General features: G+C 41.1%; 1 protein-coding gene across 3 annotated transcripts in view; it reads left to right on the forward strand.

Annotated features, from left to right (window-relative positions):
* CHN1 (chimerin 1) overlaps positions 1–23,507 on the forward strand; it is a 156,655-nt gene that overhangs the window by 36,065 nt on the left and 97,083 nt on the right. For 2 of the 3 annotated variants that reach the window (XM_090045429.1, XM_090045430.1), the window contains 3 exons: positions 5,229–5,284; positions 21,759–21,790; positions 22,954–23,067. In XM_090045429.1, the coding sequence (XP_089901555.1) occupies positions 5,229–5,284; positions 21,759–21,790; positions 22,954–23,067 (202 nt within the window). Of the gene's footprint in view, positions 1–5,228; positions 5,285–21,738; positions 21,791–22,953; positions 23,068–23,507 lie in introns of all 3 variants that reach the window. The other variant, XM_090045431.1, reaches the window with a different exon arrangement.

Raw genomic sequence — 23,507 nt, forward strand, 5'->3', positions numbered from 1 at the left:
GCTTCCAACCTGAATTCCCCTTGCTGCAGTTTATGACCATTACTCCTTGCCTTCTCCCTTTGGCCAGAGAGAAGTGTTCATCACCACCCTCTCTGTAGCCACGCTTCATGTATTTGAAAAATATTATCAAATCTTCCCTCAGTCTCCTGTTCTTCTGAATAAATAATCCCAGTTCTTCCAACTTTTCCTCATAAGTCATATTTCTTAGACCTCTAATCATTTTGACTTCACTCTGAGGCATCAGCCTCATGTTTCTTAAAGTGGGTTTCCCAAAACTGGACATGGAAATTCTCATAGAGAATTTTAAAATGTTTTGGTTTTCTTCCTTGAAGGAAAAATAGAAATCCTCTATGAAGCATCACCACCTTTCTCAGCAGATCTCTAGAACAGGCTTCACTAGACCCAGATGAATGAATAAGAGAAGTGTAAAATGAGATATAAAACTATTCTAAAGATGACTCACCTGTATCTTTTATTTCCTTCCTCTTATATATATTAAGAGGAAGACAGTAGACTTGATAAGGTGGGGAGCAATGAGGAAAAAAAGTAGGACTTCCTTTAACAGAAGATTTGACGTACAGTTACTTTTAAAATGCCCAGCCCTCCAAGTCTACACTTGTTAAAAAGTTCAAAAACACATTAACATCTGTTGTCAAGACATATGCAAGTGACACTTAACACAGGAAAAGAGTTTACTTCTCTAGGTTAGGACTTACGATCCAACATCCAAGAGAATGTAGCTATTTCAGCGTGTCTGCATGTCTCGGAACGTGTACTTCTTTTTTAATTATTTTATTTGCATTTTCAACAAAGTTTTTAACAGATATTTTTAAGTATGAAAAGATCCTAAATATTATAGTGTGTGAATCAAAACTAGAATTCTTATTCACTGAAAACATGTAATAGATCTATAAAAATGAGATTGGAAAAGACCTTTTTTAGATAATTCAGTCTCCCTTCTACTGAACTAGGATTGTTCTCAAAATGTAGGTTTTTAAATATGGGTTTATAAATGAAACAGGCATTTTTAGTGTCCGTGGGTCCTGTAGAAGTTGGATGTTGGTTCCAGCAGTGTTTCCGTAATCCAGCTTTCAAAAAATCAGGAGTCTGTCATAAAAAAATCCCCTAAAATAAATCTAAAAATAACAATTTTGATTTCTTTTTTTGATTTCCTTTCTGACCCTTTTGTAATTACAGTAAAATCCCTGTTATCTGGCATTTGAGTAACCGGAACACTCAATTAACCGGAATTTCTGGCACGGGGGGGTGGTATTTTGCATGCTGCAGCAGCCGCCACCCACCACCCGGCACTGCAGCTGCTCTGCGTGCGGCCGCCACCAATTCCCCTCCCTCCCCCCGCTCCACCTCTGGCTGAATACTGCCAGCCTCACGTAAACAGAAGTTTTAGAAACCTGTCATGCCCCATTCCCTACTCATGCCAGATAACAGAGATTTTACTGTACTTGCCTGCAGAGCTGACCCCTGTAGTAAGGCACTAAAAATTACAAGACTCATGACAAAATCATTAGTTTTGGCAATACTGTGTGTTCCTCAAAATTCTAGTTACAACATCATCTTTTGATACTTATTTTAAATAGTTAAAATAAATGAAAATCTAAATGGGGAGCAAAATAAATAAAAAGCTAAAGATATATCCTGGCTGTCTTCAGATGAATACATTTCAGGGAACTGAATGTGTATAACAGCCCCTGCAACTGCTGTCATATAATTGTAATGATTAGAACCTTAGTCTACTTGTGAAGTTTTGTCATATGCCAAGCCAGTAGCCAACCTTATTTGTGGCTTTTGAATTATAATCTGTAACTTCAGTAGTTTGTCATACACCAAGCCAGTCACTTAATATTAAGTCGTTTCAATATAGTGATCTGGAGCAAGCTTTTGCCTTGCAGATAAGAGCTAACAGATAAAATTGGTATACACTCTATCTTCAATATTAAACATCATTACTCATAACTGCAATTCATCTAGCATTCATTACCAAATAGGCTGTTTTGCTTTTAGTTGTAAGTATGAATAATGAATCACAGTATTGTATCTTCTGTGAACTCAATGAATGCTGCTTTTTTGTTCATTTTCTTTTGTGCCATATTCTGTTACAGGGATGTTCAACCTTTATAATCAGCAAAGCTTGCTTTACAGCCTGCCAAGAGGTGAAGGCACACACACCATTTGTAGCTACATAAAATATATTTTTCATTCCTCCATAATGAGAATTAAGTACAAACAACTGCAGACTTTGTTTGTGCTTCAGTCTGTCTCGGTGAATGAAGAGGAATGTAATGTTTAACTCCTCTGCCAATGATTTCAGGAAAGAAGCTGTAGCCAAACAGCTTTGCTCTTCATGCAGAAATTAAAGGAAAGGGGTAGGTGTAACGGGGCCTTCCCAGGGCCAGTCAGAAGTTGGCCTGCCCACCTGTTTCTGGGCTAACCACCCACCTTTCTATCCTGCCCCACCTTGTTGTTTAATAATTGTTGTCTTCATTAGGTGGGAGGCTGCCCTTTGGCAGCTGTGTTCTTCTAGGCCTATGTATGCAGCTCCAACCACCCCTGTACTGCATCCCAAACCTTGCAGATGACACACACACACACACACACACACACACACACACACACACACACACACACGATGTTCCCTTACACCACAGCTGGTGCTCCTGGGTCTCACAGGGACCCTTACTTCCTCCCTGGAGCAACAGGTCATTGTGCTGTCCCTTTAGGTCTTTCTTTCGACCCACACTTGGCCTCCTTGTGGTAGAAGACTTACCAGGGTCAGGACTCGCCCCTGACTCTGTGGTTGAGCCTCCCTTCCCCCCACTCAGCCTCTGGCCCAAACTACAGCCTTGGGCATCCACAAAATGCCTTGGCCTCTCCCCCACGCATGGGACTATGCCCACACTAGGGCCTCTACACCACGCCGTACCCTGGGGTGTTCTCATCATCCCCACAATCAACTACTCATGGGGCTGGTCCTTGTGCTGCCCCAGTTCGGCCCTACCCAGCCCCCCTCATGCACGGCCCTTCAGGCTTACTCCCCTTCAACACTACTCTGTGCGGGGCCACCTATATCTCTGCCCTTCCCAACTGCCCTCCCTCTCACACTACACAATGGGCCACCCTTCTCCAGGGCCACGCAACTATCCCCAGCCAGGGGCCTCTGGGGTCTCTCTCCCCTGCTGACTCAGGTGGCTGCAGCTGTGCCTGGCCCCACTCCTCTCCTGGGCTCTTCCACCCCCTAGGGCTCAGGTGGCTGTAGCTGTGCCTGGCTCTCATACCTGCTGAACTGTTGGGGCTAGGGGTTAAGGTACCCTAACCTGCCTTTTACCGGGCTGGTAACTGGCATGGCTTTTTCTGAGAACTCCTGCACCACCAGCAGCCCCACCAGGCCACCCGTCCCTGGCAAGGTGTAGTTTTAGGTCATGCCCAGAACCAAGAGCCTCCTAGCCATCCCCATTCACTCTTACCTTTACCTCCACATGTTCCTGCTGCAGCAGTGTTTCTGCCTGGGCTGGCAGCAGCAAACTGCAGCCTTTACATACCTACTTCTTAAAATGGCTGCTGCCTTCAGGCATTGGGCAGCTGCCTGACTCTGCCCTTAAAGTGCAAACACCCAAAGGTGCACTGCCACAGTAAGGAACCACTTTTTTGTAATTTAACAAACCAGACAAAAGGAGGACAGTGTTTGAGGAGAAAGTCCTCTTCAGAAAATTTTTCCAGCATTCACTGATATATGTCAAAAAATTATTAGATTAAGCCCTTAATGAAGCTCTACAACAAAGCATGTAGATTCTGATACCTCTTGTATTTTTGTATCTAAAATTTTCTCTTTTCATATAAAATTTGAGAATTCTCCATTGTTCCTAGATTTGGACATGGTAATTGTGCCATTTGTGTTGGAGAAACTAGGGAAATTCTACTTGGGTGCATATAGCTGTTCATGCTGTGCTTTAAAGTGTACTAATTCTGTACCACTCTGCTGTTTTTCATCACTTGCAAAAAAGTGCTAAAGTTTGATTTGAGGACAGTAAAGGAAAAATGCTTTTTTTAAATTCAGAACAATGGGTATGAATTTTTCCAGATTGCTGTTATTGATTGCCTTATCATTCATCACTTTGCTATTTTTTCCATTCTGGTCTTCATAGATTTCAGGCATTTAATGCAGTTTATGGTTACCAAAAAAAAAAATGTTGAGGGTGAATGACAAGCATGGTGTGAGGGGAAAACAGCTCATTGGTTCACCTAATGTATGTGCTTGTTAACTGAACAAAATGACAGCATGTTTCAGAGTCATTTGCATATATTAATGATTGAAAGTTAAAGTAATTTTTAGAGATTATTCCTCTGTTGTCAGGGGCAGAGTACTCTACAAAGAAAACAAGTGTTAACAGACTTAGTTTGAAGGTGATTTGCCAAGTCAAACTACTTGAATAGAAGTTAAATGTGTGTCCTTTACAGTACGTTAGTATGTCAGCACATCGATACAATTTAGTTAAAAATGCTCTAGCATTGTTAAGATTCAGTTTAAAGAAAACAATAAAAATATATATTTTGGTTTTAAAAAACCCAACCATTTATAACCGTTTTAAGATAGGTCAGTGTGGACCCAGTGTGGGCCCCCTTAAATTCTAATTAAAGTTCACATATGCAGATGTCATTTTGTTACTAGCTCAGAAAGATTAGTGAACAATCGTGAAAGGAGAGGGTCTGATTCTGCTAAATCTTGAATGCCTCCTGCAGAGTGCTGAGCATATTTGTCCCCAGGGAACAAATAGACCTATGTGGGAGATGGCAAACACCTTGCAGGATTGGACTGTGAATCCTGTTGCTGAGAAAAGTGTTCTGAAACCAACATATATTTAATTTATTGTAAAATGAAATTTATATTGATCTTAACTTCTGTTATTTTCTCCTGAGTCAAGCATTTCCCAACTTGCCCAGTTATTACCTAGTAATGGATAAGTTGAATTGTTTCTAATAGTGACTGGTGATGCTTGTTTGGCTGGCTACTGAATCTTTTCTGACCTGTTGTTAATCAGTTGAAATATAACATATATCCCCCTGCACAAACTCTTGCTACAAGCTTGGATATTCTGTTTTGGAGGGGGCGGGGGTTAATAAAAGAAATTAACTCTAAGTTAAAAATGCCTGACTTAAAATCTTTCTGTATTAAATAGAAAACTAAACTGCATTTAACTTCTGCCTTCTCTCAGTATATCAGTTGCAACAGGAAGCTCCCCATCCTAGAAGGATTACCTGCACTTGTGAGGTGAGTATCATATCATACCAAAGCTATGTATTGTCCATTAACTACACATCCTGAGTTAACACTGTGCATTCCATACAATTGCTATATGGGAGACGAGCAGTATTATGGAGAAGGTAATTTGAATGTCACTGCGGGGGCCACCATCAGTTTAAAATGAGGTTGATTCATATGCAAGAGTTAAAAGGAATTTCAGGAAGTATACATGTCCCTGAGGAACTGTTAATACTTGCGGTTTTTACAATTTATTTTAAAAATATTTGAAAAATTATTTCACACTCCCCCTTCCCTTTTCACAATTTAAAACAAAAAATATATATTTTTGTCCTCTAGAGTTGGGAAACTGCTTGTACAAGGGCAACTTTGGGCTTGTCTTTAGACAAACTGCTGTGAAATGCGCATACAGAAAATAAACAAAAAGGATAGTGAATTTCTTCTCCCCTGTCAGTCTTCCAGTTAATCATCTGAAGTGTTACGGATGGTGGTAACTATTATGCTTTCTTGCATATAACACCCCCCGCCCAAATATAATACACATCTTGTTTTTGAAAAGCATTGTGAAGAATTTTTCCCCCAGAGTCATCACTGCAAAGAGCAGGGACAGACCCTAATCTTCAGTTGACTCACTGTCCCTTTCCTACTTAACTAAAACCCTAGCTGCTGCTAAAGACTGGTCTCCATGATGATGTCTGATTAATGCCATTTGGCAAGATGAGTGCTTGTTCATAGCTGTTTTGAAATCATAGATTAAAACATGGTAGAATTTTAATTGTTATTGAACAACCGTGTTAAAGTTCTTATTCATAACTTTGTCCTATTGTTATACCCAGGATTTTGGAAAACATCAATTTCAATTTAAAAATTGCTGAAATGTTCTGTTTGACTGTTTTAAACAATATTGCAAAACCCTGTTCTTACCAAACAGCAATTGAAAGTTACTAATTTAAGATTTATTGCAACATTTTCATTGTGCATCAAGAGAAAATAATTTAATCTCTGGAATGTGTTTATCAGTTTGACATAGCATTAAATACAGGAAAGCATACTAGTGTCAGGGGCATTAATAGGTTATAGCTTAGATCATAAAAAGGATTAATTTATTAAATTAAATAGGGATTTATTGGTATTCTCTTTCAAATGGCCAATTGCAGTTCTTCAAAATAGTCTGTCAACTAGTAAGATAAAAGATCTTAGTAGTTCAGCCTGCCTGCCCACACTGTGGCACTTGGCCTTCCTGTCAGACTGTGCCCCATGCCCCTGTGATTTCAGGACTCCTGTTTTCATTTTCACTAACTGGTTGGAACCAGCCTATGAAATCCCAGACTGTCCTGACCAAATCGGGACATATGGTTACCCTAGTGATAGACCAATTTTACATGAAACATACATCTGGGAGATAAATTAGCTTTAAAAAATGTGTTTGGGGCAATTACTGAGTGCCCTGACAAAGAAACTTTACCCAGGCAATGATGGTGATATAAATAAATGTTAATTCAATATTGAAAATGAGATTTTAATTACAAAAAAAATCAGTATGTTCAAAGCCAAGATTCCCATTTCAGCCTTTGAAGGTTGTTTCCTCTTATATATTCAACACAGTAGGTTTTTTCAAGATATACAAAAGGTTGGCCCCTGTACTCAACTCCTTAAGTGTGTGACTAGTCCCATTGAAATCAATTTGATTGCTTCCAATTCTGTGGCACTCTGGCCATATTGAACTCACTGGGAATTTTGCCAGTGATTTCAAAGGGACTACTTATAATCTTTAAGTGTCTGCCTAAATGTTTTGACCTAGATGTATTGTTCTGTGTCCTTCAAACCTCTAGCAGTACAGTTTGTGACACAGACATGAAAAATGCAAAACTTTGTAAGATACTAATGCTTTAAATGGATATCACTTTCTCTCTGTATGTCCCTTTCCCTCTCCGTTCCTGAATTGTTTTCAACAAAATTCCTTTTGCATTTTCTCCCTTTCTAACTTCTTCTTTTGAAGAGGAAAGATATTACGAATTATTACAGTAGGAATAATTTGAGGAAGACTGCACTAGAAAGCTTGTCTAACATCCTAAATGCATAGTTGGTCCAATAAAAGATATTGCCGTCAGAAATCTTTACCTCTCTACAATAGGAAAGTCATTACAAAAAACTTAATAACCATTAAGTTCTGAAGTTCTGAGGCTGCCTGTCACAAATCAAGCCACTTTTGAGGGGAAGCTCTGCCTTGGAACTCCCCAAGAAGCAGGCTTATTTGGTCTCCGTCTCCTGGAGGACCCTTTGAAGCCAGCCCTGGCATGGTTTCTCAAGGAAAGCTACTGGCTTGAGACCTGGCTTCAATTTGTCCCCGACTTCCCTAGTGATCTGATCTGACCCTAGTTCCCTGCCTCAGAGAACTCCTTCTTTTTGGCCAGGTCCCAAAAAGGGGGTATTTTCTTCTTCAAACAAGGCAGAGGGGTCAGAGTCCTGGTGTCCCAAACAGCACTGCAGACTGCTCCGCATCAAATAGTCTTTATTGTGCCACAGTAGTCTCCTTTGTCCTTCTTTGGGCTCCACTCTGTCCTCCCTGGGACTATTCTTTTATCTCCCTCTTTGTCTCCACCCTGGGAAGGACCCTTTCTTCCCCAGCTCTCTCAGAGCCTTACTTTTTCTCTTCAGGCACAGTCAGCAACATTTCCTACAAAGCTGTTACAAAAGTATAGTATTCAGCACCTGAGCTAACTGTCACACAATAAAATTAAACATAATGTCATGGGGAGCTAATCAGTAGGGCCAGAGGGTCAGGGGGGAGAGGGAGCTTTCATTTTAATAACAGATTTTGGGGGGTTTATCACAGAATTTGCATTTTTTTTTTCAATCAGGGAAAACCAGGATCCCTGCTGATTTGGCTGTGTGTTTATTTTATTATTATTATTATTACCCCTGCACACTACACTAACATGAACATTGTGATCTCTTTTCTGGGCCATATCTCTTATTGCACATCAGCGGATGCATCTACACAAAATGTTTAATCCAGAGCTGCCTAATTAGCTCCACAGTAAAATCTCCATGTGTACATGTGTGGCCCTATTAGGTCGTAGTAAACTAATAAATGCTGCTGTAAGCTAGTATGTGTAAATACAAGTACTGTCCTGCAGCAGTGTTATTTACTGCCCAGCAGTGTATCTATAGACACTGACAAGATCGGCTGGGGCACAAGGGTGCTACAGTGTGCAAGCTGCCTGCTGGCTAGCCCCACACTGGAGCACACTTGTGACCCAGCAAGCCTCTCCACAACACATCAAGCTGAATCAGAGCAGTCCCGGGCTGTCAGGATGACCTGGGCCCTTCGCCAGCTAGGGCTGCTCCAACCCAGCACAATGTGCTGCGGTTCTGGGCACACATAAACGGAGTGCCTGGGAGCAATAAACTCCAACAAAATATGCACCAGAATTTAGTGATTTACATTAATTGCAAGTGTAGATGCTCCCACTGTTTGCTAATGTAATAAAGTACTCGCTTGTAATACCTCCACACAAAGGTGCTGGATTCTGCAGTGGTGGGGTACTGCTTAAATTAGTATGGCAACCTCGACATTGAAAACCTTTAATTTTTGTGCAGCCTCACTGTCTTAAAGACACAAAAAAAAGTGAAGTGTGGTAAAAAAGTATGACTGCAGAGAAAAGACTTTACAGGTTTGCAAGTTGTATAAGTCTTGATTTTTTCCTCATTGACAAACTGTAGTACAAAAGAGGGATACCTTTGTTTATCTTATAAGAACTGTCAGAAGAACAGCCCATGCCTGTTCAACTACCAGCTAATGTTTTTAGTCCTGTTAGTCATCGAAGTGTGAGAAAATGAGAAATAATGAATAGGATATATACTAAGATTTGCTTTATAGCATTATCTAGCAATAACACTAGACCACCAAAGCAAGGCATCAAGGTATAAAATAATATACTGTATATGAACATTACTAGTGGCTTTTGCCAGTATAATGATGGTGGAAAAAGCCTAGAATATTAGCTTAGGACTGACCAGACCCACACTTGTTTTGTATATAAAATATGACAAGAACTGGCTCAATGATACTATGAAAACTTTCAAGCATGCAGGTGTTCCTCTTTTAATTACAATTTATCCTGATTTTCTCATCCCAGGTTGTAACTAAAAGGTGTTGTATAGGTGATATATTGAAAAAAAACAATTGGGACCATTTTATAGAGAGAAAAGTGCTTATTATGTAAGTAAGCAGTGCTTATTATGAGTTGGTGACCCAGCTGCCTCAAAAGGTTTACTGAATAATCTGCAGAACCATTCCTCCAGGTCAATGTAATGTCTGTCAGAAGCAATAGAGATAGTGAGAAATGATACAGAGCACCTTGAACTCTGAGTAGTGTCTGGTTGAACACTGAAGTCAGTTAGGAAAGTAAGGAATGGCTGTCTTGAGTATAACCTGAAATGTTCACAATTTTAATCCAAAACAAAATTATAATGTATGACGAGCTTGAATTTTTAATTATAAACATATCATGGGGCGGGAGGGAGGAAGAAGGAATACATTAATTTAGGTTGATTTATAAATAGTAGATTAGGTTACAGTCTTGCTGAAGAACACTTCAGTATACCCACCATTTTTAGAAATTGTGAAGATTGTGAGCTGAAAGAGGCATATTTGCATTTGCTACATAGATTTCTACAGTTTGTAAAGGATAGGTTATTTTTAATAGATTTCCATTTTGATATGAGGAAAAGATTATTTGTGTCAAAAGGTTATTTAGCTCAAAATTGAAGATAATCTAGACCTATTTTTACATAAGAAAAATAACATGTAATAATTTACCAACAAGATGCATATTCTGCTTATCTTGATTGATTTTGTTCTATGGTGCACAACAGTGTTTTCATAATAAGTATTGAGCATATTGTGTAGCGGGGCCAAGTCTGAAGTGAAAATATGTTCAGTGAACAGCCACGTGTTTAACCTTTCTCTGCAATCTAAGCTCCTCCTGCTAGCACTGAACTTTGTGATCTGTTCTTTCTCAGCTGGACTTCTATTAGCAGCCATGAGCAAGGCAGCGGGGAGCAGAATCTTTTTTTTTTTAGTAGTTGAATTATTCACCTGTATAAACAAATTCATAAATATTAGGAAGAGCATTCTAGTCCAGGAATATTAGAGGTTAAGGGGAAGGAAAGATGTGTAATTCAGTAAAATATTAGAACATAAATTGTTCCCTCTGTATTATTTTATTTCTCTTGCTGAAATAAGCAAGAATGATGATTAAAGGAAAAAAACACTTGTTAAAGAGTAATTGGAAATCACACCATAAATAGTTTTTATTTAGGGTGCCAAACATACACACTGCTACAACAGATAATGTAAAGAGTTATAACCAAGCAAATAACCCAGTAAGTTGAAAATGCTCCTACAGTAGTTAAAGCTTGACTCTCCAATCTGTTATGCCACTATTGTATTGGTGTAATTCTGAGGTCAGTGGAATTACATTGGGGTAAAGCCAGCACAAATGACTGGAGAATCAAGGTTTGGATTTATGCGGTGGCATAGTGCAGCTAGGCTGTTAACACAGTATCACAGTAAAAATACCATTTGGAGTCATGTTGTAATATTTAAAGGTCTTTTAAGTTAACATCAGCCTTATCCCATTATAACAGGAGATGTGGACATTGTGGGCACATCTACATGTACAATTAAGGAAAAGGAATAAACTCCAGCGCATATCATGCCAGAATTTAATTTCTCCTGGGGACTGTGTTTACACGTGCGCCCAGGACCACAGCAGATTGAGCCAGGTCAGAACAGCGGGTGGGCCCTGGGGAGTCAGCATGCTAACCCAGGGCTGCTCCAATCCAGCTCAACATGCTTCAGAAGGCCTGGCTGGGGCATGAGGGTGCTACAGCGTGGGGCTAGGCAACAGGCAGCCCCTGCAGTGAAGCACCTTTGTGCCCCAGCCAGCCCTGTCAGATTCTACATGTGCATTGATTTGCAGTAAAGAACTTCGCCACAGGAGTAAATACAAGTACTGTCCTGCAGCGGAGGTAATTCGTTTACTCTGTCCTAATAGCGCCACATGTATAGACAATGACGTTTTACTGTGGAGCTAATTATGTAGCTCCTTGGTAAATGTCTTGTGTAGATGCACTTTGTGTGTCCAAAGCACAGTACCTGTGTGCTTTGCATTTGTCCATATGTATACATATGCTTATAATATTCATAATGTTTGTATGTAGGCTACCTTTTTGCTGTCACATCAATGCACCTCATAATGAATTTGAAACAATTATTTGTGAAAAGATATCAGGCAGATCACATGAGAGAGTTAATTAAAATCACTATCCCTTTTTTACCCTGCAATAAGATGCCATCCTAATTTAGTGCTAATTGCTAACAAGCCGGATTGAGCAGGGTCTCTAAATACAATTGTCAGAGACCTTTATAGGTAGTCCAAAAGCACTTGATTTCACTGAATGGGAGTACCTATTGCAAGTCTTTGTTTTAAGTTATCTTAAAGATAGGTTTATATGGATGATCTTCACCCTGAGTAACTTCCCAACTGCCATTGCAGTGGTAAATGAGCACATTTCAGAATGGGTCAATGTAAGACATTTGCAAGGTTATGCTGTTCATCTGTTTGCTTATTTTATTAGCCATATGTGACTTCAGGGGAAAAGTCTGAAATGAAACCAAAGCCCCTAATATAGTAAACGATTAGCTCCTTTTGGGGGTCTGTGGGCACCACTACAATAAAAGTAAATAATAATTCAACAATACATAACACATACCTCACAATTCAATTGGTTATTTCCCATCTTTGATGCAAGGAAACACTGCCATCTCGCACTCCACAGAGTCATATGGCAAATGCTATTTTCATGTTTTGATTTTTTTTTAACATAGACCTATATAAAAGGTCTCTGATGAAAACACCATTTTTATTAGCCAAATGTCAGTGGTGATGCGTAGGAGGTGCATGGGGGTGCTCACCGCTTAGGTAATGGGCAGGGGGGGCAGGCAGGTGCCAGGTGATCACTGCTCCCAGAAGCGGCCGCACCCACTCCTGGAAATGGCGGCAGCGATTGGCCACAGGGCGGTGAGATGGGCTGCGCCCCCGCCCCGGCCAGCAGGACTGGTTGAAGGAGAGGCACATGCCCCCCCGACTAAGGTGGCACCAGTCACCCATGTAATAGTATTGAAATGATGAAATAATTTACTAATTACTGTAATTTCAGGCTGTACAAACAGCAGTAAGAAATTAAGCCCATAAATAAACCTTTGTAAAGCTTAAAACATTTTGCAGTGGCACTTACCTGGACCTGGATGCAGGAGAAAACAAAGAAGCTGAGATTATGGTCAATGCTCATGTTAAAAAAAATTGATCCCAAAATACTGAGGAGAAAATACAACATTATGTTGAGATGGGACATATGTTGACTGAATTTTAGCTCTTTCAGGAACTGATTTAATTAAAATGATCATCCTCCTTCAGTTGCTTCATTTAGCCATATTTCTTTTCATAGACAATAAGTGGTTCCAAACTTAGAAAGCATTATTTTCCTGCTGTACATGAGGGTTGAGAAGAATGAAACTTAACTGTGGAAAATCTAAAAAGGAGGGTGATTTCTGCCAAATAGGTGTAAGTGTTTTGACAGTTAAATTTTAGACGTTCCTTTGGCTCTGTCCTGGATTACATGGATCTGTCCCACACTGGTGACTCAGAAAGCAGTTTTTGGCAGGAAACTACCATATTTACTTGAATATAACCCCCTTCCCCCGCCAGTAATTAGATTCTACATATATAACGTATAAATTTACTATAATTTTTCAGGTATAGAATCTAATTATTGGAGGTTTGCCTTCAATTTTTCCCTCTCCCACTGCTGTAGCAGAGAAAGTAAATCTGAGGGAGTCAGGTTGCCTCCTTGTTCTCTGCTGCCCTCCATATTCTTCCCCCCTTGCAGCCCCTCCCCGCTACCTTACTGTCAGACCCAGCTGTCCCTGAGCACATAGAAGTGAGAGGCAAATTTGAAAACAGTGACCTTGAAATAAACATACGTGTAGTAATTTGCACATGTACCCATAAATTAACTTTTCTTAATTGATTCATTTTACCTTTTTTTTGGAAACCACTTTGAGTTTTAGCACAGGTGCTCCATAAACACACTTTTAAGCATCACTTTTATACCTGCTTGGATATAGTGGCAAACAATGCTTGATATTAGTCCAAAGACAAAAAGCTTATGATTTACTATATAGTTCATTGAGCTGGGGCTGAGCAGAGGCAACAGCATTTCGAGCCACGATTACAAAAAGCACATATTCAATACCAAAGCCAAGTTCAACACACAAAACAACATTCTGCATAAGCTCACAAATTCCAAGTTGGGAGCACATCCATCTTTGTGGTTAAATATGGCTGCACCACCTGGAGACTGTTATGTCACAATAAACATATTGACACAGCCCTAAATGATGCATGTAAAATTATAGCACACTGCCTAAAACCCCTGTTCCCTGCCTATGTGCACTAACTGGTATAATGCCCCCTTACATCAGGAGGAAGGCAGAAGGTGACATTGACCGGTAGGTCCAACGACTGCCACCCACTATATGGACATCAACCAGTGCACCATCATGTCTCATCAAGAAATAGTTTTTTGTCCTCTACCACTAGTTTTTTGTCCTCTACCACATCATTGACCACATCACCAGAATCAGCCAGAACTACCCTCTGGCAAAAAGAATGGAAAAAAGAGGCAACAAAGCTGGTGAATGGAGCCAGTCAGGAATTTGCCCCCATTGAGGAGTTAGAACCGGCTTCAACTACAAATGGCACACATGGCAGAGCCTGAACAGATTGAGAGTGGCTCTTGGAAGATGCAACTGTCTCATGAAATCATGGAGCCTCTGTGCAGCAGATCAATGTTTTTGTCAGGAGAAGCAAACTATGGATCATCATCTTTTCAGTATTTATGTATACTCCACATATCTCCCCTCTCCCCCAAAGGATTTATGTGCTAATTATCCCCCCACTCATGACTGGAACCAAGTGTTCTTGTCATGAGTCCTGGGAACCTCAAAAAAAATTATATACAGGTAAGGCACAGGGCAACCTGGTCCAGCTCTTCCTCATGGGGAGGAGGGTCACTAAACATATGTGACAAGATGAAACAGGAGTGACAGGGATTCTGGGTGAACTGTTTGGGGCCCCATTTGGTGATGTTCGCCAGGCATTAAAAGCCCGTGAAGAAACAGGAATAATTGGAAATGGGAAAGAAAGGCACAGCTCAGCTGTGAGAATGAAGGGGAAGTGGAAATGTTTGCAGTGTAGTGGCTTACCATGACTTGAGAGTTGGTGCTGGGTGGACTGAGTGTAGTGGGTACTCCCATTTATCTTATTTCGATGGGCTGTCCTAACCTATCTTTGTGGTAGGTTCCTATCAGCATTCAAAGCCTGATCTATGCCTTGAAGGCTGAGAAAAGGATTGTTGACAGGACGTCACAGTATAAGGAGTAGAGAAGGGCGACCCAAAGCTCAAAACAATGGCAGTGGTGGCAAGTAAACATGAGATGGGAAAAGATTTGAAGAGCGGAAATGAAGATCTGGAGAAGGAGAGTAGGCAAAGGTGCAGCAGAAGGAAAGAAAAAGCAGTAGCAACAAGAGCAACGGTGGAGGCAGCAACGATGAGAGTGACGATGCCAGAAGGAAGACACGAGCAGAGGAGAGTGGGAGATGGCAAGAGCAGTAGGAGAAGGTACGTTGGGCAAGAAGCAGAGGATGACATGCTGGCTGACCAGGAGTGGCACAGCAGAAAAACATGGAAGAGACACTGAGAGGAACAGAGGCTGCAGATAAAGGCAACTTTAACTGGTGACAGGAGGCAGATGGGGTCGATGATGAACAGATATGATTTCTTGGAAAAGGTCCTGTTTGAGATTTTGGAGGCGCAGTTAGAGCATCTCACTGGCCTGATTGCTTTCTCTAACCAGAAGACTTGTGAATTGACTTACTGGGATGAAGAAGGGTATGAGAACTTTTGGAAGGAATATGCAGAGAAACATGGGAGGGAGGAATTAAGAGGGATAATAAAGTTCATTGCAGGGGAAAAGTCAAGAGAGACTGATTTATTGTTTGAACATGCATGGATTTACTAGAGGCAGAAGACATAGAAAGATGGATGGAAAACTATGCCCAAAGGGTAATGTTGGTATAGAGAAGAACAAATATGTATCTGGACAGAGTCTTGGAGAGCACGAATAGTGTTACAAGCAGACAAATGGAGACCAGATGGTGTGCTGCGTCTCCCATCAGTGATCCAGATTGGGTCACATCAGGGCTTTATAATGTACCATGGGCAACCAAAACAGTGCAGCAAATGCAGATAGGTGGGGTACCTGTCTGTACAGTCTCCTCATAGTGTACTACAGATGAGGAGGGGTGGGACATAGAGCAGCAGAGTACCAAGAGTCCCTAAAACACACTGTTTGTAAGGAGCTAAGGGTAAAGCGGGTAGAGAAGCCATAAGTGGCAGATTGCAATGAATTATACTATCAGTCTGGGAACAGTATTAGAAATTTTCAATGAATATGTACCACCAGAGAGGGAGAAAAGGAATGTGCTGCTTAGAAAACTAGCGATTTACTTGATTGGTGGGAGACTGCACATAATAGAGATTTCAACTGTATAGTTGAAGTGGGTGACAGAACAGGGAAAGAAGGAAATGGAGCTTTAGACAACTCATCTAGATTATTAACAAATGTAATAAAAGAGGAGTTGCTGAGAGATGTGTGGGTATGGGAGAAAGTTTTCACTAGAAAAGATCACAGTCATGGGTGACTGGTGGTGGGGGGGCACAATACCCCCCCCCCAGTGACCAGTCGCAGTGCACCCCCTGTGAGCGCTGACTGGGGAGTGGGAGTGGGAGTGCTGGATGTAGTGCTGCGGCTGCTTCCGGGTGTGCTGCAGCTGCTTTCTGGTCAGTGAGACTGGCTGCGGGGAGACCCGTCCCCAGTCTCACCGACTAGAACGTAGCTGCAGCAGTCCCGGAAGCGGCCACAGCACTACATCCAGCACTCCCACTCCCACTCCCCAGTCAGCGCTCACAGGGGGTGCATTGCGATTCCCACCTGCCCCCCCATGCCCATCACCTAAGTGGGGAGCACAGCCTGTCAGGGTGTGCACCAGAGCTCTCAGGGGGTGCACATGCACCCCCTGCACGTCACCACTGACCCCAGTGGAAAGAATCAAGAATTGACTTTGTGCTTGTATCAAAAGAAAGAGGTATAAGGAAGAAAGAAATCATACATGTGGCTTTTAGTGATTACTGGATGCTGAAGAGGGAAATGAGTCTTAGTAAGAGCCCCATGAGCATGAAGGGACTGTGGAAGTTAAACGTGTGGCTGTTAGAAGGAAGAAATACATCAAGTGTACACGAGACATTGAGGGGTGGTGAACACTGAAGAAATATTCAGGAGTACCAGAGATTGGTGGATGATGAGGAAGAGTATGGGAGAAGTCTTCAGGAATGAAGGCCAAAGATGTTTGGGGAAAAGCGTAAAAGTGCTAAGAGAACTGCAAAGAAAGATGTAGCTGCTGCTAAAGAAAGCTGCAGGAGGAGGACGGGTATGAGAAGAGCTAGAAGAAACAAGGCAAGAGTTAAAAAACTGGTTTAAAAGCAATATGAGAGAGAAAATATTCTTAGCAAAGGCACGCTGGGTGGGGGAAAACAAAGAGTGGTCCCAATACCTTTCAGGCAGAATGAAGGTGGCAAAAGGAGAGCTTAAAGCAGTGAGGGAAGAAGGTAGTGCCTGGGTGGAAAAGCAGGAGGAGGTGTTGGAGATGACAAGAAGATTTTATGAAGAGCTATACCACAAAAAGGAAAGAGGAAGAAGATGAAGTATTTATTGGAAGAGTTTGAAGAGAAAGTAGAGGAGAAGGAAGCAAAGATGGAAAAAAAACTTAAAGGAAGTGGATGAGTGCTTAAAAACCATTAAAAGAGGGAAATCAGGAACGGGTGGACTGCCTATGGAATTTTACAAGAAATTTTGGGTATGGATAGGGAAGGGATAAAGTGGAAGTGTTCGAGGAAATAACGGAAACAGGAGAGGCAGGGAAAGATTCTATAAGAGGTGTTGTAATCTTACTCTTCAAGAAAGGAGAGAAAGAACTTCTGAAAAACTGGAAACCGATTATCCTCCTTAATATGGACTATAAGTTAATGGCCAAGATGCTGGTTTAAGAATGAGGAAGAACCTCTAGAAGATAATACATGAAGACCAAATATGTGCAGTACCAGGTAGAACGGGGTGGGCAAAATACAGCCCACCAGGCCATTCTATCCAGCCCTCAGGACCCCTGAAACATTTAGAAAACGTTTATCTGCTCCTGGCTGTCTGTCAACGATGACAGGAGACAGGGGCAGTAGAAGCCCAGCCTCACCCTACCCCTAACCATTTCCCTGCCTTCCTGCCCCCACACTGCTACAGCACCATGTTGCTCCCGGCTGCATTGCCAGCCCAGGAGCACAGGGCCTTGCTGGTACCCTGGTGCATGTGTGTGCGCGTGTGTGTATTTTCATAGGGTGAGTCCCACACCCCCCCCCCACCATACACGTACACCCGCACACCATACATGCAGACCCACACAGTCTCACACACCCCAGCCATCCTCCATACCCACCCACACCCCACATATCCACACACGGCCACATGCTCCCACCGCCTTCACACCTACCCACCCCCACAGATGTACCCACATTCACCCGCCCACAGCCTTGCCACAAACCTATACTCTCCCCCCACGCACACAATATACAAGATTAAGTCTTCATTCTAAGCTATTATATACAATCACCTCTATGTACACTACAGGAATGCATGTAAAACAGGACAAAATATTTTTTGAAATCAAAGTAATGAATGTCTTAGATGTTTGCCTTTTAGAATATAATTTGGTACTTCTGGGGGCAAGGGAAGAGACTTCTGATAGAAAAGGTCAGGGGTTAGGGGGCAGAACTTCCTATCCCAAGATGGCAACCAGGGGGCAAGACCCTTGTCAAGGGGTGGAGCTATGTGTGCGCCCCTCGACAGCTTGCAAAAACTCGATAAGTGGCCCTCGATCCGAAATAATTGCCCACCCCTGAGGTAGAAGTTTCTCTGAAGCTATCAGGATGATCAGAGATGCACTGCCCTACTTCAAAGTGGCGAACACAAACAGTTATAGCAAACCTAGACTTAGAAAAAGCATATGACAGAATGGATCATGATTATATATTTGAGGTGCTAGGAAAAATGGGTTTCTCAGAGAAATTTATATGTTGGATAAGGTTACTGTATTAGAGAAGCAGAGAATCAAGTCTAAATTAATGAGCATCTAATGGGCCCATACAGGAACGAGACAAGTTTTATGAGAAGAGCACACGGCCAAATCTGACCAGTCACGTTGCTTTCTCACTTGCATTGATGACCTTTACCTAATGCAAGAAGTCTACAGGCCAATTAGGAGAGAGGCACTGTTGCATCTGGTTTTGGCCAAAGGGGATGATCTGGTGAGCAGTCTGAAGATTGAGGGGAAGCTAGGTGACAGCAACCATGACCGCGTGTGTTAAAACTAGTTTATGGAAAGTAATTAACCTCTGTGTGTTTAAGGTGTTATCTTTCAATGAAAGAAAGTGCCTGAAGCTGGGTTGGAACAAGGAAGAGATCAGAGATGAAGCGATGGAGGAGAAGTAGAGGAAGGAGGATTGGACACACTTGTTTCCCTAAACCAACAGAGAGGATTGATGGGAGGGCAAAGCATTTCTGTTGGTTACTGAAAAATAGAGGTTTTTTTATAAGGAGGGAAGTTGCCAGTTTAAGATCCCAGTTTTGACCATTAATCTCGCAATTCTGAAATGGAATTCTTTTGCCTGTGGAAATTCTCCAGTCCTGTAATACAAAATCATTGTATCGTGCTGCTGTGTTTGGTAAGTGACTCAAAACATGCAACTGAAATCAGCTATTAAAGACTATTTGTGACAGGATTTATCTTTTATAAACTCTTTGCAACAGGTATTTTGCCTTCCTATGTGCCATATAGAGGAGGGGAAATACTTTTTCTCTCTTGCTACAAGGAGTAGGACATGAACAAACAGCTTAAAGTTGCAGCAAAGTAGCTTTAGGTTGGATGCCAGGAAAAAACTTCTTCACTGTTGAAACAGTGAAACAGTAAAATACACTGCCTAGGGAAGCTGTAGACTCTCAATCTCTGGAAATATTGCAGAGAACGTTGGACAGCCACTGATCAAGAATTATCTAGATGTAGCTATGTCTATGTTAGTCTATGGCTTTTTACCATGCTTCTGGGCTTTCCTAGTTGCCACATAGGGCCAGGGGGAATTTTTTCCCCTCTTGCTACTACATGTATCAGGTGTTTTTTAAGCCTTCCTCCAAGGCATTAGGGTTGGCTGCAGCCAAGGCTGGGGATTTTGTGTGAGGTTTGCCAGTGCTTCTGTTGGAACCTAAACCTGGAGGTTCCTGGCTAGAGGGTCTTGCCCCTCCACTTGGGGTCAGACCAATTGTCAAGTTTGGAGTCAGGAAGGAATTTTACCCCATAATCAAATTGGTATGGACTGTGGGAGTTTCTGCCTTCCTCTGTAGTGGAGGACAAGGCCCTCTCCCTGGGATCTCTCAAGTGTATTTGAACCACCCTTACAGCAGCAGGATATTGCCCACTGTGGTCCCCTTGCTTTAGCTGTGGCAGATTAGGGTATTATGTCTTGTGTTGTGTCAGGGTTGACTATGTGGTTTTGCTGGGAAGTTAGACAATAGATTTGTACAGGGATGATCCGGCCTCAGGCAGGGAGTTGGACCTGATCTCTAGAGGTCCCTCCCAGCCCTACTTCTCTGTGTGTGCCGACAAGCGTGGGGGAGGGGGGAAACACCTCCTTTATTGGAAGCAGCAGTGCGTTACTTTGACCTGGCTTAGCAGTGTCTGCATAAATCAGTGGTTCCCAACTTTTGGTTGCGACCCAAATGAGGGTTGGGGGGAAATACCGGTGGTGCCACATACAAAAGACGAGCCGCACCACGTGCCAGGAGCTCTCCTGCCCCCAGGCTGCCCCTGCCGCACTCTGCTCCCAGCAGTGGGTCACAGCAAAAAAAACTGGTATAAATTCTGGTGCTTCTACAGGGCTTGTTGGTGCTTTTATCTAAAGCTGATTCAAAAACGCCCCACTAAAGTGCCCAATATATATAGAAGTTGAGAAAGCCAGGTCCCATTAATGCAATGCCTCCTCTGGGCATGTGCTAGGCTTAGTTTGGGAGCATGCTGAGTTTAAAGTAAAGCATCCCTTCTCCCTCCCCCCCCATCTGCAAGCAGCCTAGCATTCTTTGATTCTCTAAAGTGACTTGATACTACTATATGAATAATTAAGTGTTTATGTATTAGTATTTACTAAAAGGGTTTAATCTTGTCTGCTTTCATATTGCTTCATATGTTAATGAAGTTGGTATATATTTAAAAAATGCCTCAATGTTGCATTTACTTAGCTTAGCCCGTTAATATTAGCATGCTCAAAGTTTAGCCTGTCTTGCACACCCAAATATGTTTCTTTACTCATAGAGGATCACTAACATTATACAAGGCCTTTGTTACCTTTGAAATATGATAATATATTCAGATGCTAACAAGTAGCAAAACAGTTTCTTCTTATAAAGGAAAACGATCATTTTAGAACAGTATTGATCACTCTAATAATACAGAGCAATCAACCATGAGAATAGCTCTCTGTAAATGTGGGAAAATTATTACTTCCAAACTATATCATATTTTCATTTTTGACATCACAAACATTGAGAAAACAAAAATAAGTTATTATTTTTAGTTTGCTTGAAAAAAATGTGAGGATGAAACTGAAGTGAAGATTAACTTGGAATATTTTGCACTTTTTTTAGCTGGATTATCAATGATTGTGAGAATTAAGGTTCTAAGCTATTGAAATCTACTTCCCTGCTCTGAACTCAGAAGAAGAATGGTTGTATGCTTAAGATTATTCATGATTACAATGATTTTCTTAAATGCTTTAATAATTTGTTAGCAATAAGTAATACAACACATTTATGCTAATAAAACATTGCCATGCATCAACTTCAAAAAATCTGTAATTTCCATATACTCTATGTGGATATGCTTACTAATTTGTTTTTAAAAATGCTGACATAAAAGGCTGCGGTTCAGTTTTGCTCCCTCTTTTTTTCAGAAGCCAAATGCAGTGTTTCCTGAGATTCAATATTTGGAGTATTTTCAGGGTGTGTTGTGGAACCTTATATTATAGTTTCATATACTTTACCTACTAAACAAGTTCCAGGTGAAATTATTATGATTTTTGTCTATCCCTTCAGGTACCATCATCTTCTCTCATTTTTAAATAAGTCATAAGATATAAAGATGTTGTGTGTGTGAGCTCTTCCTTAATGTCTTAAAAAGGCTGTTTGTTTTTTCAATAGGTCGAGAACAGACCCAAGTATTATGGAAGAGAGTAAGTAATATCTTATTGCAAAATACAGTCTAATGTGAATCACTGTTACTAATTTTTGATGTTCAGTGAAGGCTCTGGAAGTTCACTGCATAGTTGCTGTATCTCATCTGTATATTTAACCCTGCAGGAGTGTGGGGCTAGTTTAAATTTGCAGGCCCATTTACCTGGCAGGGTGGTGACTTTGCAAGAGGCTGCCTCATGGGGTGCTCAGCATACTGTATGTGCGAACAATCTTGCTGTGGTCATTATCCTTGGTGTCTACAGCCTGAGCAGTAACTGCACAACTCTGCTGTGCCATGTTCCTATCAGTTGTCTCATTGTGCATGGGAATTGAGGAACTTTTATTCCACTTCACCACAGTATTTCTTGCTTACCTGCAGCTTCTTATTTAGGTAATGCTATTTTGTCTACCTGAAATTGCACCTGCTTCAATTGCTGTTTTAGCCAGGAAAATGTAGTGCTTGCTATCTGTGCTGTAGTTTTAAATGCTGGCTTCTTTTCACCACAGAGATGGTGGCTACTGCAACATATCTGTGTGTGCAAAAATCTCTTTGGAACCATATAAGAGGTTAAATGCTATTTTAAATATACATTATTTATATTTCCTTGTACTCTATCATACTATTACACACAGATGGTTACGTTTCATACAGAGAATTAAACCAAATTTTATTTCTGTGTTTACTTTGCTATAAACGTATGTACATTGGACAGATTATTTGGAAGATTATTTAAAATCCTCAGTGCCTGGCAGATTATGAAGCTGCCCCAGAGTAGTACATATGTAGGTCCCTCTAGCACATAATATTAAGCCAATAGAGTAAAATGGACAGATCTATCTACTAAACTGATGTTAGAGGTACACTTGTTTGTAGGGAAAAAGCATTCTTCTCTTGATATATTTAAGCAATTTTAATGATCTAGACCCAGTAGTCATAAATAAATATGTGGGTCAAATTCCAGGCAAGGAGAGAAAATTAACAAAACAAAAAGATTCCTGCAAAATATCTTCAAGTTCAGTGGAGTTTCTTTTAAAAAGCCCGGGATAGTTGTGGCTGTTTTTAAAAAAAAAAAAAAGAGGAAAGAAAAAGATGGAGTAAGATTCTGAAAAGTGTGTTTTGAAACATCTTTGACTGCAAATAAAGATGCACTTTGTTTGCTAGATTTCATGGTATGATCTCAAGGGAAGAAGCCGACCGGTTATTAAGTGTTGCAGAAGGAAGTTACCTCATTCGTGAAAGCCAACGGCAACCTGGTACTTACACTTTGGCGTTAAGGTTGGTAATGAATATTTCACTTAAAAAGTTATAAAGTATAGATAATGGTGGTAATATGTGAACCTCAACCACTTATTTCCTTTGTACATTTTCTTGGAATAGTCGGTGTTTAATGAAGATATATTTTTTTACCTAGTTACAGGTCAATATCATTAGAATCCTTTAAGCCTTCCAGCATGAGATTAATATTTATCATTTGAAATATTGAGATAAGTATTTACAGCTGGTTAGTTTTATTTTCCTATAGATTTTTCCTCCTTTTTCTCTTCTGCCTTTGCTTTCCAATTCTGCCCACGGATAGCCACATGGGAATGTTGAGAAAGGAGGTGAACAGGAATTAGAAAGTGCTTCTGTGTTCTTACACCATTCAACCAACTCTGTAGCAGTGCTGATTCTTCCCTGGTTGCTTGTTTTAAGAGCCTGCCTGATGCTCTGACTTC

The sequence above is a fragment of the Crocodylus siamensis genome, chromosome 4, assembly GCF_052110815.1.
Source record: "Crocodylus siamensis isolate JL-2025a chromosome 4, ASM5211081v1, whole genome shotgun sequence".
NCBI classification, from domain to species: Eukaryota; Metazoa; Chordata; order Crocodylia; family Crocodylidae; genus Crocodylus; species Crocodylus siamensis.